Source organism: Cylas formicarius, unplaced genomic scaffold, assembly GCF_029955315.1.
Source record: "Cylas formicarius isolate icCylForm1 unplaced genomic scaffold, icCylForm1.1 PGA_scaffold_4__25_contigs__length_36172078, whole genome shotgun sequence".
NCBI lineage: Eukaryota > Metazoa > Arthropoda > Insecta > Coleoptera > Brentidae > Cylas > Cylas formicarius.
Genome location: NW_026844334.1, coordinates 9,736,080 through 9,748,855, shown reverse-complemented (window position 1 = coordinate 9,748,855; position 12,776 = coordinate 9,736,080). Strand labels below are relative to the sequence as shown.

Here is a 12,776-nt window from a genome sequence, read left to right as displayed (position 1 = left end):
GTAATACAAGAAAACACTGTTTCACTGTGTAGGCGAAATTTTATTTCGTTCAGGTTTTCACGAAGCTATCGGCGACTTAATTTCCCTCTCGGTTCAGTCCACCAAACATCTCAGGAAAATTGGACTTCTCCACACAGAGAAAGACGATCCCAAACAAGTGTTGAACAACTTATTCAGAGTAAGTAGTAAATTATCAAGACATTATCTATACAACGCCTAAAGTTTGCTAGAATTTCATTTATTTATACCCTTAAGATTTTCCACAAATAAAAATAGGGTCGTAGTGATCAACCTGTAAAAAATAACTTTACTAAATGTCACTAACCGAAAAAAAGGTAACCTCACTTTGTACTCATTGTCCTATCAAAATAAAGCTTCCAAAATGTAAAGAAATTAAGTTACCTTAACGTAATTTCCTAAAACTTAATTTTTCTAACCCCAATTTCAAATCTCACCAACGAAAATTTTCAGTTGGCAACAAAAAAGTATCTACGGCAAAAATTCTAAACCGAAATTAGAACAAGTTTTAAATTGATACAACGTACTATTAACCTCATTTTTTCAAATTGTCTTCCTGATTAAGTTCTTGCATTTCAGACGGGCCTGAGCAAAATCACATTCCTGCCGTTTGGATATTTAATGGATCTCTGGCGGTGGGACGTTTTCTCTGGCAAAACCAAGTCGGACGACTACAATTGCAAATGGTGGGAGCTTCGCGAGAAGTACCAAGGTATTGAACCTCCCCAGGATCGATCGGAAGATGATTTTGATCCTGCAGCCAAGTACCATATCATCGCTGACGTACCATATCTCAGGTAAGTCAAAATACTTTAATTTCTGGTCTAATATCCTGGATTCTCAGTCACCTTCCCCTCAATATACCTTTTAGGTATATAGAGGCCTTGCCCTTCTGATAAAACCAAAACAAAAAATGTTGAAGGGTATTGATATAGCTATTACATAATATATAGTGGACCGACTATTTCATAGAGAAGGAAACGATTTTCCGCACATGCCACCGAATTTCACCCACTAACCTGTATTTTCAGCCATTTTCTTTCTAAACAGCGATTTTCACACACTTAACTCGTTTTCCGAGAACGTTTAACAAGATCTAGGGTATTTTGGAAAAATACTGCCTTAAAATTGACGCATCCAAACTTATTCATGATCTGTCAGCCGTCATTTTAATCATAAATTGCGGCAAGGTCAATGGTTAAATCTCGCGCATGCGCATGTTGCATGGACCACGTTTTTTTTGGCATGGTCAGCTCCTCTATATCTCTAGTAGGTATATGGTGTCATCCATATAGCTATTCGACAATATAGTGATCATACTACCGTAAAAATTGATGTGGCATTGATATTTTCTTTCTTTCTAAAGTGCGATTTTCACACACGTAACTCGTTTTCCGAGAACGTTTAACGAGATCTAGGCATATTTTGACAAAATACTGCCGCAAAAATGTCGCTTCCAAACTTATTGACGATTTTTCAGTGGCCATGTTGGTTGGCAAATACCGCGAGGTCATTGGTTAAAAACGATATTTTAAATCTCGCGCATGCGCATGTTGAATGGACCTTCCCAATTTTTTTTACATGGTTGCTTCACGAGTTCCTGTACCGTCAGCGTAGAAGACAGGGCCTCTATATGTCTAGTACCTATATGGTTTCATCCAATAAGAACTTACGTTGTTCAACAATCAACATGACTCCTGACAGTTCATAAATTCGTCAGTTTTCAATATTTTCTTAAAATTTTCCGAGATTGATTACATTTTACCTTTTACATTTACATGATCCCAACACATTCTCCAAATATACAGATAACCAACTCCATTTCCCTTTCAGGTACTTTATCAGTTTCGTGATTCAGTTCCAGTTCCACAGAGCTTTGTGCGAGAAGGCCGGCCAATATGAGAAAAATAACCCGGAAACGCCACTTCACGAATGCGACATTTACGGAAACGAAAACGCTGGAAATGCGCTTAAGTAGGAAAAGTTGCGTTCGAGTAGATATATCAAATTTGAGAGGAAAAAATTCTCGTTCGCAGGCAAATGTTGTCGATGGGGTCGTCAAAACCGTGGCCCGATGCCATGGAAGTGATCACCGGTCAACGGTCCATGGACGCTAGCGGCCTCTTGGAGTATTTCAAACCTCTGCAAGAGTGGCTCGAGGAGGAGAACGCACGGAACAATGTAACCGTGGGCTGGGAACCATCTAAAAGGGGTTGGTTTGAGAAAACAATTGGGTATTAAGTTTTATACCATATTCATTGATTTCAGTATGCGTCAGAACTCGACAAGAACTCGAGGCCAAAAAGGATGAAAATGTTTAACTTCAGTTTTCCTCAATATTATTTTTAATATTTGTAGGTGTATACATTAAATATATACATATATTTATTTCCTCATAGTTTCTGGATTATTCCTAGCCTTCTACCGTACCTATCCCGTTTAAAATAATTAAATAAACTCAGCACTTGTACCACCTACCCACTTTAAGATCGAAATTTACAAATTTTTCGTTAAAGCAAAAATTCTTGATTTGGTATTCTGATGTTCGTTATTGTACAAAGTTGCATTCTAATTTATCTGTGACAAATATGATTCACTTCTCTATTCTGTGGAAACATTTTTTGAGATTGTGGTGTTGGGTACGTTTCGTTCTTTGAATAAAAATTGGATCTTCACGTCCCTAAAGCCTCGGGCTTAAGGGAATTACCTATCTACGTTATGATCGAAATTAAGAATTATTCTGTGGTTCGTTGTGGAACATAGTTACAAGCTTTAACTTATCTTTGAGAAATATGATTCACTTCATTATTCTGTGCCAACATTTTTTGAGGTTGTAGTATTGTTGGGTGCGTATCGTTCATTTGAAGAAAAATTTAATTTTTGCTATATTACGAAGAAATTAAAATGGCTCTTCACGTCCCTAAAGCCCCGGGCTTTGCCCAAATGTTAAAGGATGGTGCTAGGGTAAGTAGTCTTAGCGAAAAACTCATAGAAATTGACATGTGTTCATTGTCATGAGGTGTATATTTCGCGGCTTCCCAATTTTAGTATTATTCTGGACTGGAAGAAGCTGTTGTTAGAAACATAAAAGCGTGTAAGGAGTTCGCTCAGTCTGTTAAAACGGCTTACGGACCTAATGGCATGAACAAAATGGTCATTAACCACATTGAAAAACAGTTCGTCACTAGTGATGCTGCTACTATTATACGCGAATTAGATGTGGAGCATCCCGCTGCTAAATTGATGATACTCGCCAGCGAAATGCAAGACGCCGAAGTTGGTGATGGAACTAATTTGGTTATTATTTTGGCAGGGGCACTTTTAGGTATTGAATTGGTAATGTTGGTTCTATGGATTTACAAAATGTCATGTATTTTAGAATGCTCTGAAGAATTAATCAGATTAGGAGTCACACCTACTGAAATTGCCGAAGGTTATGAGAAAGCTTTAGACAAGTGTTTAGAAATTCTTCCCAAGTTGGAATGCTATAAGGTGAAGGACAGCCGCAACCTGAGTGAAGTAACAAAATGCATAAAATCATCAATTATGTCAAAACAATATGGCAATGAAGACTTTATTGGTGAATTGGTTGCCAAGGCTTGCATTTCCATTTTGCCAGAAAAGACAACCTTTAATGTTGACAATGTGAGAGTTTGCAAAGTTCTGGGATCTGGCTTGCACAGCTCCCAAATAGTCCAGGGTATGGTATTTAAGAGACAAGTGCAAGGAGAAATTACCAAAGCTGAAAAAGCCAAAATTGTTGTTTATAGTTGTCCAGTTGATACCTTGCAGACTGAAACCAAAGGTTGCTGATCACATTGAGTATTTTTAAAAATTTGCTTATTTCGTTGTGGGTTTTAGGTACTGTGTTGATTAAATCAGCTGATGAGTTAATGAACTTCAGTCGGGGTGAAGAAAACCTTTTGGAATTGCAAATTAAAGCTATCGCGGATACAGGGGCAAAAGTTATTGTTGCGGGTGCTAAATTTGGAGATATGGCTCTTCATTTCATACATAAATATGGTTTGATGGCAATTCAACTGAATTCCAAATTTGATTTAAGAAGATTAAGCAAAACTGTAAGTATTTCTTTTTTAACTGAATCATTAAATAACATCCAGCTGCACAGTGTTGTCAAACTGGTATACAAGTATACAAAATAACAAAGTTGTGGTTATATGAAGTTACCCCTTCATGTTTAATGGAAAACTCCTACACCTATAATCCAATGAAATTTCACAATAATTGCAAAATGTGCAGTAATAAAATTCACATCCCCTTAGTTTTTCCATTTCACTTTTGAACTGAAGCCATATGGAATATAGGATCGAAAAAGAAATCAAATTTCATTAATATAATTCATTATTGTAACAAGGTAACAGCAATAGCAACATGATATTATGCCAAAGCAATGTGTTTATTTTAGATACAGTTTTTGGCGCTTCATAAGAACAGTATAACTTATGACAGTAGAATATATATATTATAGCTGACTATCAGCAAGACATAAACAAAAATCAAATTTTTAAATTTAACACAAAAATTATTAAAAATAAGTAAAGATTAAATTTAATACAATTTTAGAATTGATAAATGACAACTTTTGGTATCTATGACTCTAACTATTAATTGCATAAACTGCAGGATTAGTGCATTCCCCCCTTTTCTTATAACTTATCTTTAAGACAATTAAATTACTACAAAAATGTTTATATTTTCAGTTATTGATTACTTTATGATAGTTGTTTCCACAACACCTTGCCTTTATCACATACAAAATATGAATATTCAGACATCTATATATACTATCAGGTAGTAACAGATTCTTAATTACCGGTGTAGGGTTGTAAATTTAAATTTAACAAGGGAGACACTTTAAATCCAATTGGTCATTAAGTAATAGATTCGAATATCTCCTTTTATGAATCTCCATAGCTTCCAACAAATTTAGTTTTAATTTTGTCTTGTTTTGTTTCATTATGTAAAATATCAAAATTATCGTGAAACTTGTGTATTCCTGAATTTAAATCAATGGCATAGTTAGAATCCGAACTTTTATTTTTATAGGGTCTTTTATGTTCGTTAATGCGTTTCTTAAATGTTCTAGCAGTGTGTCTGATATAAATTTTGGGACATGAACCATATTTCAACTTGTAGATTCCAGACTTTTGTGTTTTTCATTTTTTTGTATGAGGATGATTTGAGTTATTATATGAGTTATGAATTACTCTATCTAATTTGTTCTGTAATTTAGTTATAGTTAAGTGCAGAACATTTAAAGAGTTATCCAGTTCCGTCTCTATGGTAAATTTTATACACTTATGTATGGTGTTAATATGATTCAAAAAGGACTGCAATTGTCTTTCCGTTCCAGAGAAACAAGCAAAAACATTATCTACTTATCTATATTACCAAATAAATCTTTTACTCAGAAGATGTTTCTGTATGATATTTTCCAAATTGTCCATGAACATTTCTGCAAGTAGTGGACTAATTGGTTTTCCCATAATTAATCCTTCTTTGGCATTACAACATTGATCATTAAGTTCAAAATAATTTTGGTCTAAACAAACTATTAAGCTATCTAGCAAGTCTTGTTTTATGATAGAGTAGACTTATCTCTGAGTAGGCATATTGTCTATTGTCAATGGAAACTAGAATAGCCTTAGGAGGGATTTTAATGTCTTTAACCTTGTTGATTAGTTCGAAGGAATTTTTGATAACATATCCAAGTTTAAAGGCAGCATTAACTGATGGTCCTGTTTGTGTAAGTTAATTAAATAATATAATTAAAATATATAATTATTAGTTGGTATTTTTCACTGTCATTAAAAAGTGATGTATCTGTAATTACCGCTTTGATTTGTTTTTGGTATATATAGCGGGATCATATCTTATACTTTGACATATGTCTGGTTTTTGAAATATATTCTAGAGAATCAATAGCTATGACTGTCTTCTGTTGTTATTTTGGTCAACCTACACCAGTAATTAAGAATCTATTTCTACTACTTACTACTTATTATATATATAAATGTCAGAATATTGTCATATTTTGTACTTGATAAAGGCAGGGTGCTGTTGAAACAGCTGCCATAGAATAATAAATAACTGTGAAAATCTGAACATTTTTTGTTCTAATTGAATTATGTTAAATGGACATTCATCAAGTAAAAGGCGCCTCGGTTCAACTTATCTTTAAGGTTGATGCCACTGTACTACCTCGCCTTATTGCTCCGACAGCCCAAGAACTGGGCTACTGCGACATTGTTTGTTTGGAGGAATTAGGAGACACACCCATCGTGGTCTTTAAGCTTGAAAGCAAAGAATCACGCATAGCGACGATAGTGGTGAGGGGCGCCACTGACAATTATATGGACGACATCGAACGTGCTATCGACGATGGGGTCAACACTTTTAAGGTACTGCTATTAGCGATTGCTTGTTCATCTACATCTACATTTAAAAACAAATTAAAAGAGCTGGTGAGATTAAGGGTAGGCTGAACCTCTTATTTATTTGTTTTATTATATTTTCTTTTTAGTCGTTTTTGATTATTGTCCTTGCTTTTTTCCGGCGTCAATTTTTTTTTTTACATTTATCTCCCTTTGATTTGTATAAAATTGTAGAAGGGACTTATTTATATTTGTTAGTTTTTTTTCTTGTTAAATTCTGAATATTGTGCTACATAGTATCGATGGTTCAGTGGAGTAGCGCTGCTAGACCTCGCCACCTGTTCAACTCTATGGTGGTGTATTCTTTTTGTTGTATTTTAATATAGGTTATTTATTATTATTATTATTTTCTAGCTCGTTTTTTTTTTTTAATTAAAATATTGTGGTTCGAAGGGTCTAACGCGAGATCCTAGATTTGTTGCTGGCGCGGGAGCGACCGAAGCTGAACTGGCGGTGCAGCTTCTTAAATACGCAGACACGTTGCCAGGCCTAGAGCAATATGCGGTAAGGAAGTTCGCCACTGCACTCGAAACTTTTCCCAAAGCGTTGGCCGATAATAGCGGACTCAGATATCAAAACGTTTTGGAGAAGATTTTAGATGCACATCAGGTAAGTTATCAATTGCGTAATTTCAATTTAAGTGGAGTTTTGGTTAGTTATAAAGGTCATTTAAGCAACCTAAGTTGACATTTAAAAAAAAAACATTTTTTTTACTTTGATTAGCCAAGGTTGACAAAATGTTAGATTAAAAATACTGTTAAAGCAAATCATAAATTAGTGGTTTAACGTGAATTATGGTAGAATGGCAACAAAAACGCGGGCGTGGATATCGAGACAGAGAACGCCATCTGCGACGCCGTCGAAAGAAACATCTTGGATCTGTACCAAGCCAAGCACTGGGGTCTTAAATACGCCGTAAACGCGGCAGCGACGGTGCTTCGCGTGGACCAGATCATTATGGCAAAAAGGGCGGGTGGCCCGAAGCCCCGCCAAGCTGCCGGCAGCGACGACGAATCTTAAATAATACGCCTTATCCATTTTGCTATATACGCCGCTTACGTTTTGTATCAATTTGAAGCACTAATTATAGACTAATTTAATAAACGTTTAGGGCTATTTCATAGTAATGGTGTTTTTTTTATATTTTAATATTTTACAGGGAGGTCAAGACTTTAATTGGGCCAGGACAATAAAACAATTAGTTTTGTACTCTAAATTTTTTTTTCAAAAAAACTGTAATAATATTAACAAAACTTCGAGACTCCTCCTGGGTCCGTTGTTATTTAATCGAAGTTGCTGACGTTTTGCTAATCATCCTGTTGACTTCTTCAGAGCTTAAATAAAACTGGTTCGTATTCTACTATGTACCTGTTTATATATTATTTTAGGGGGGCGGAGCTTAATGAGGGGCATAAACATTATCTCGGATGAATGATTCCTATATTGGTGACAGGTAAAGACCTGAGTCGCGGTTAAGCTTATTTGGTTGGTTGTAAATGTCTATAGATCTTCTGTAGAGGAATTGATTACATGCAAGAATTTAAGTTTTTGAATAAAATTTTGTCCAGTTTCGTGATTGTGTTCAGCAACTGCTGATGAGTGTATTTCTCTTAGCCTTAAGGCCCTTTCATATTCTTTGAATCTAGTTAATATTTTTATTTAGTTATATTATTATTAGTTCCTAATTCAATGGTAGAGATTCTTGAGTATGAGGCTAAAACAAAAGTATCGACACCCCTACTATAGCTCCGTCCCCTCAAAGAATATATAAGCAGGTGCCGAGTAGAATACGAGATAGTTTCGGTTAAGCTCTGAAGAAGTCAACAGAATGATGCACGAAACATCAGCAAGCTCGATTCAACAACCCTCGCAGAAGGAATTCTGAAGTTTAACAGTAAAAAATCATATCTTAAACGCTTTTGTCAAGAACTCAATTTTCTACAAGTAACCTGAGGAAAAAATAGTTTATACCAAAATGACGCACAAAAACTAACAAATGTGTTCGGATCGCCAAAATAATTTCTATGTCAATGATTACTTAAACAATTGAGAATAACAAAATAATAATGAAACCAAAAAAGTTATGAATTTCCGCGTGATAAATATTTAAAAAAAATACTTACCTAGTTAATATCAATCTTCAAAGATACTTGCAACTTTTTAGAAACTCAGTGAATTCCAAGACATAACAAAATACCCACAAATAAACGTTTTGCAGATAAGTTTTATTATAAAAAATTACAAAAAAATAAAAAATTAACTCTTAAAGATAACACAAGTGTTACAACTCAAAAATAGTTTCCTTGGGTATAAAGCAACTGTAAATATTTGGTAAAAAAAGAACATTGCAGGGAATAAAAAGTGAAGCCCTGTTATTACAATCACAATCATGATATACTTAATAAATTGCTTTTGAAGCTTATTACAATTAAACTTAACAAATACCCTTCCCAACGCACAATAAAGTAGTTGGCAACATATTAGTTTTACTCTATTTATAAAGTAGCTGGTGTAACGTTTTTATACTCTTAAAAAGTAGTTGGTACAAAGGAACACGTTCTAAACTTAATGTTAAACAAAAACCGAACGACAGGAAAGACAAAAAAAGAAACGCCTACACAAAAACGTTCCTAATTTTGGGGCTGAGGAAAAATGAATCCGCTCGAGTTGCATGGGAATGCGGAAGGAGGCGGGGTGTGGTACCATTGCGCGCTTTGCGGCGGCGTGTATACGTAATTGGGTGGAGCGATGTACTGTACGTCAATCGGCGGAGTGTACAGCAAAGGCGAGGATGGCATGACCTCTATATCCGACGGTAGTGGAGTGTAAACGATCGCGCCAGATGGCAGCACCATCGGCGAATATATTTCGACTGGCTGTGGCGTCTGAGGCCCCAACGCCGTGATGTACCTGTCGTGGGGCTGTTGCTGCTTCGATAACACTTCATCGTTCAGAAGAACTGGTTCATTTTGCAAAAACGAATTGTGAGAATCGGCGAAATAGTTAAGACAGTATGGATAGTTGGGATCTAAAATGAATCCTGTGCACAGTTTGCTGGAAAAATAATTCGTAATGTTGTACCGTGACATGGGATCGCGTTGGAAGTGACCGCAGCGGAAGAAGTCACGGGCTTAACATCAAAATTGAATACGTTGTGAGACGAAATAAACGACTCCGGGGTAGCGGGGTAGTAAGGCACTTCAGGTGTCAAATAAGCAGCGTTTGACCAATGCACCGGCTCCCACTGGTACCTATATTCGAAAATAATGAGAAACATATGTTTTTTAAAGAGGAAAAATGTTTAATCGAAATTCAAAGAGAAATAAAAATGTTTGTCTACATTGAGAAGGGAATATAGAAAAAAATTTACCTGAACTTCAGGAAAGGAGAAAAATGTTATCCAAATTCAAAGAAATAAAGAAATTTTTTACAATTAAAGTCAAATATTTCAAATGATTACTTACATTCACAGAAAAAAGATGGAAAAAGGTTTCGTTCATATTTAAAGAGATCAGAAAGAAAATAAAATTAAAAAAATGATTATATATTTAAACACCTAAAAAACATAAAATATTATATATATATATATATATATATATATATATATATATATATATATATATATATATATATATATATATATATATATATATATATATATATATTATTTATATATATAAATATTACTTACATTCAGAAAAGTAAAAAAAAAATAAACAAAACAAAAATAAGCAAGGAGCAGCACTACCTGAACTCAAAGAAAAAAGAAAAATTCAACTTTGAAAATTTCTGAGAAGAAAAAACATTTTTCTTCTTCTCTTTCGACTGTAAATACCTTTGGGGGTAATTGTTAACCTCTGGAGTGACTGGTGATACAATTCTGTCCGGGGATGGAACTGAGAGTCCTGTCGTATCAGTAGCCACTTCGACTTTGCCGGGACTTTGCATTTGCTAAAACAGTTGTTTGCTAAAAACATTTTAAATCAACAAAATTTTATCCACTTACTAGAGGAACGCCTAGATAAGGGTTGGCATTTTCTACAGAATTATTTGAATTTTTTGTTTGCCTCTTCTCCTTGTTTTTCTTCCGCATGCTTCTCACTTTGTCCATGGGAGGTAGCTGTGGGACTGCTTGTTCGGCAATTATAACATTTTTGGAGAATCTGTAAGGAAGAGGCCAGGGCTTGGCATCATTTTCGGGAGACAAATCTGAATAATTAACCAGTCTTTTTTCTGCCAACTTGGTCAGGTAGACAACACATTTATTTTTATCCTTTGTTATTTCTTGTATGTAACAGTCGAAGGATTCATCCAACATGTCATCTTGTAAAATACACCTAGTACCAAGCTTGAGCTTATCATCACCATAATACCAATCTCCCAGGCGAAGTTCTGCAAAGATTTCTTACAGCACAAAGAAAATCTCAAAATTATGTTGTATTACCTCTACGCACTTCACCCCACGAATCATACTCAATGTTTCGGTAAATGGTTGGGTCCAAAGCTTTAGCCACTTTGAATGGAAAGGGGGCGATGACAATGCCCCCTTCTTCCAACCTCTTCTCCTCTTCCTTGGGGATTTTCCTTTCCTCCAGCTCAAGTTGATTGATTACCGGCGCTTTTTCATATAACATACCACCAACAATATCATCAATGTTTGGTATTTTGAACACCTCCTGATACAATATCTTATAAACAATAGCTGCAATAAAAAGTATAACAAACTGAAATATCAAGAAACACTGATAATTTACATTGGCAAAAGCCAGTATTTGAGATATGCTCTTTCCTGTATACAGCATCATAATGATCATCATCCATTAAACACAACATAAGGGGTAAGTTAGCAATATTTTGTTTGGTAACATTGTAGACGTTTTGTTGCTGTGCATGGAATAACATTACATCCCGCCTGGAATTAAACTACTAAAGTACGAAAAACTCAATCATCATTAAACTTACTCAAACATTTTACTTATTATATGAATTTCTATGTTTCCACAAACTACCATATGCTTTTCCAACATATCCAAATGATTGTCCCAAGCCTGTTCTGATTCCATCAGATCACTAAATTTTAGATAATTCTTTCTACCATATTCGATACATTGCTTTCGGACCTTTTCATGAAAAATTTGGCAATGAAATATCTAAAAGCCCAAGGAGCTCAATTTTACAGATATAAAATCAGCGAGTTAAATACTTGTTCACTAACGGCACGGAAAAAACACGTTTCATCGTAGGCAACATTTTTTCTATAAAATCCCAACTCATCCAACCAATTATCCACCATTCCTGGATTGCGGCCTTTTTTCGATAGCTTTGCAGACATATTTCGGGGGACACGGAGATGTCTCTTTACCCTAAAGTGGGACACAAGACAAAAATTCTTGAACGCTGTAACTTTAAATTTTAGATCATCCTTTAAATTAAGCTTTTCGAAGAACAAACTATATTTTTCCCAAAATTAAAGAACAATAATTAATACTCATTATTAATGTACAGTTCTTACCGTCCTAACTCGTTGAAAATAACCAATTTTTAAAATACACACGTGCAACGTTCAGCCGCGAAACTTGTTTTCGGCGGCGCGTTTGATACAGAAAAAAATATAGCAAAAAAAAATTAAAAGGTACAAATAAATGCCGCACTCGCAAGAGAGAATAGAAATGATTTGATGCACAATACTCACATTGTTTTACGGATCCTTAAAGTTCGGGTATCAAAAACGTTTTATAAACACCACTCTGATGGCTTTTTCCTGGTAATAGCTCTTGCTTTTAAAACTATGCCCAATTATTCCTTTCAGATTTGCCGCCTCCTCACAGAATCTATTATGGTAGGGGCAAAGCATAGACAAAAGTAGACAAGCAACACTTCCTGCGTCCTAGGTTTAGATGACTTTTCTAAAGCCCGGTACACAGGATGCAATTTCTACATGTATTTCTGCCGGCATTTCTAACAGATAAAAATTAATGTATTAATTGGTAATTTTTTGATGCTAGACACGATGCCATTTTTTTCAGCAAAATCGGCTGGCTTATTTTGTTGGAATTATGCATTTAAAGGTTAAATGTTTTTGTTTTGATAAAATGAATTTTATGCTAAATTCTTTTTACCACGCATATTACAAATTTGAGGGTGTATGAGGGCAATCCATAATCCAAATACTAAAAAAAATAAATTTTTCCAGTTGTAGGATAATTGTAGTATCCAATAGTTTTATTTACACGTTTAAGAATCATCCTTTCGTGATTTCTATTTTCTTTACATTTTTCACAGAGGTTAAATACATGTAGAAAT

At 34.8% G+C, this 12,776-nt stretch overlaps 3 protein-coding genes across 5 annotated transcripts in view; 2 read left to right on the top strand and 1 right to left on the bottom strand.

Moving 5' to 3' along the window:
• Positions 1-2,433, top strand: part of LOC132700876 (angiotensin-converting enzyme-like) — a 28,588-nt gene extending 26,155 nt beyond the window's left edge. Inside the window, exons 15-19 of the mRNA XM_060668453.1 lie at positions 54-178; positions 598-815; positions 1,852-1,992; positions 2,055-2,230; positions 2,287-2,433. Of these exons, the coding sequence (XP_060524436.1) occupies positions 54-178; positions 598-815; positions 1,852-1,992; positions 2,055-2,230; positions 2,287-2,339 (713 nt within the window). The 3' untranslated portion in view covers positions 2,340-2,433. The remainder of the gene's footprint in view (positions 1-53; positions 179-597; positions 816-1,851; positions 1,993-2,054; positions 2,231-2,286) is intronic.
• A 400-nt stretch (positions 2,434-2,833) lies between these two features.
• On the top strand, positions 2,834-7,587 carry LOC132700584 (T-complex protein 1 subunit theta). The gene is made up of 7 exons (XM_060667996.1): positions 2,834-2,982; positions 3,067-3,343; positions 3,398-3,823; positions 3,880-4,097; positions 6,222-6,440; positions 6,867-7,082; positions 7,275-7,587. The coding sequence occupies exons 1-7, from the start codon at positions 2,923-2,925 to the stop codon at positions 7,491-7,493; spliced, it is 1,635 nt and encodes a 544-aa protein (XP_060523979.1). The 5' UTR covers positions 2,834-2,922; the 3' UTR covers positions 7,494-7,587.
• A 1,105-nt stretch (positions 7,588-8,692) lies between these two features.
• Positions 8,693-12,718, bottom strand: LOC132701326 (putative bifunctional UDP-N-acetylglucosamine transferase and deubiquitinase ALG13). Of its 3 annotated transcripts, none has more exons than XM_060669134.1 (9): positions 11,986-12,718; positions 11,677-11,836; positions 11,436-11,623; positions 11,228-11,385; positions 10,918-11,175; positions 10,480-10,865; positions 10,309-10,424; positions 9,555-9,724; positions 8,693-9,501 (listed from the first exon to the last, which is right to left on the bottom strand). In XM_060669134.1, the coding sequence occupies exons 2-9, from the start codon at positions 11,803-11,805 to the stop codon at positions 9,104-9,106; spliced, it is 1,803 nt and encodes a 600-aa protein (XP_060525117.1). In that variant the 5' UTR covers positions 11,806-11,836; positions 11,986-12,718; the 3' UTR covers positions 8,693-9,103. The 3 variants fall into 3 exon arrangements, with proteins under 3 accessions (XP_060525117.1, XP_060525116.1, XP_060525118.1); XM_060669133.1 differs by having other exon boundaries at positions 12,166-12,718; XM_060669135.1 differs by lacking the exon at positions 11,986-12,718 and having other exon boundaries at positions 11,677-11,979.
• Between the last annotated feature and the right edge of the window lie 58 nt (positions 12,719-12,776).

What these genes read in the sequence shown, in the direction of transcription:
- LOC132700584 (XM_060667996.1), top strand. Translation starts at nt 2,923, where the DNA reads ATGGCTCTTCACGTCCCTAAAGCCCCGGGCTTTGCCCAAATGTTAAAG. An exon ending in TAAGAAGATTAAGCAAAACT is followed by an intron (nt 4,098 to 6,221) that starts GTAAGTATTTCT and finishes CTTATCTTTAAG; the next exon opens with GTTGATGCCACTGTACTACC. An exon ending in AGATTTTAGATGCACATCAG is followed by an intron (nt 7,083 to 7,274) that starts GTAAGTTATCAA and finishes GAATTATGGTAG; the next exon opens with AATGGCAACAAAAACGCGGG.
- LOC132701326 (XM_060669133.1), bottom strand. An exon ending in GTGGGGTGAAGTGCGTAGAG is followed by an intron (nt 10,866 to 10,917) that starts GTAATACAACAT and finishes AAATCTTTGCAG; the next exon opens with AACTTCGCCTGGGAGATTGG. An exon ending in GTTAACAATTACCCCCAAAG is followed by an intron (nt 9,725 to 10,308) that starts GTATTTACAGTC and finishes TTTCGAATATAG; the next exon opens with GTACCAGTGGGAGCCGGTGC.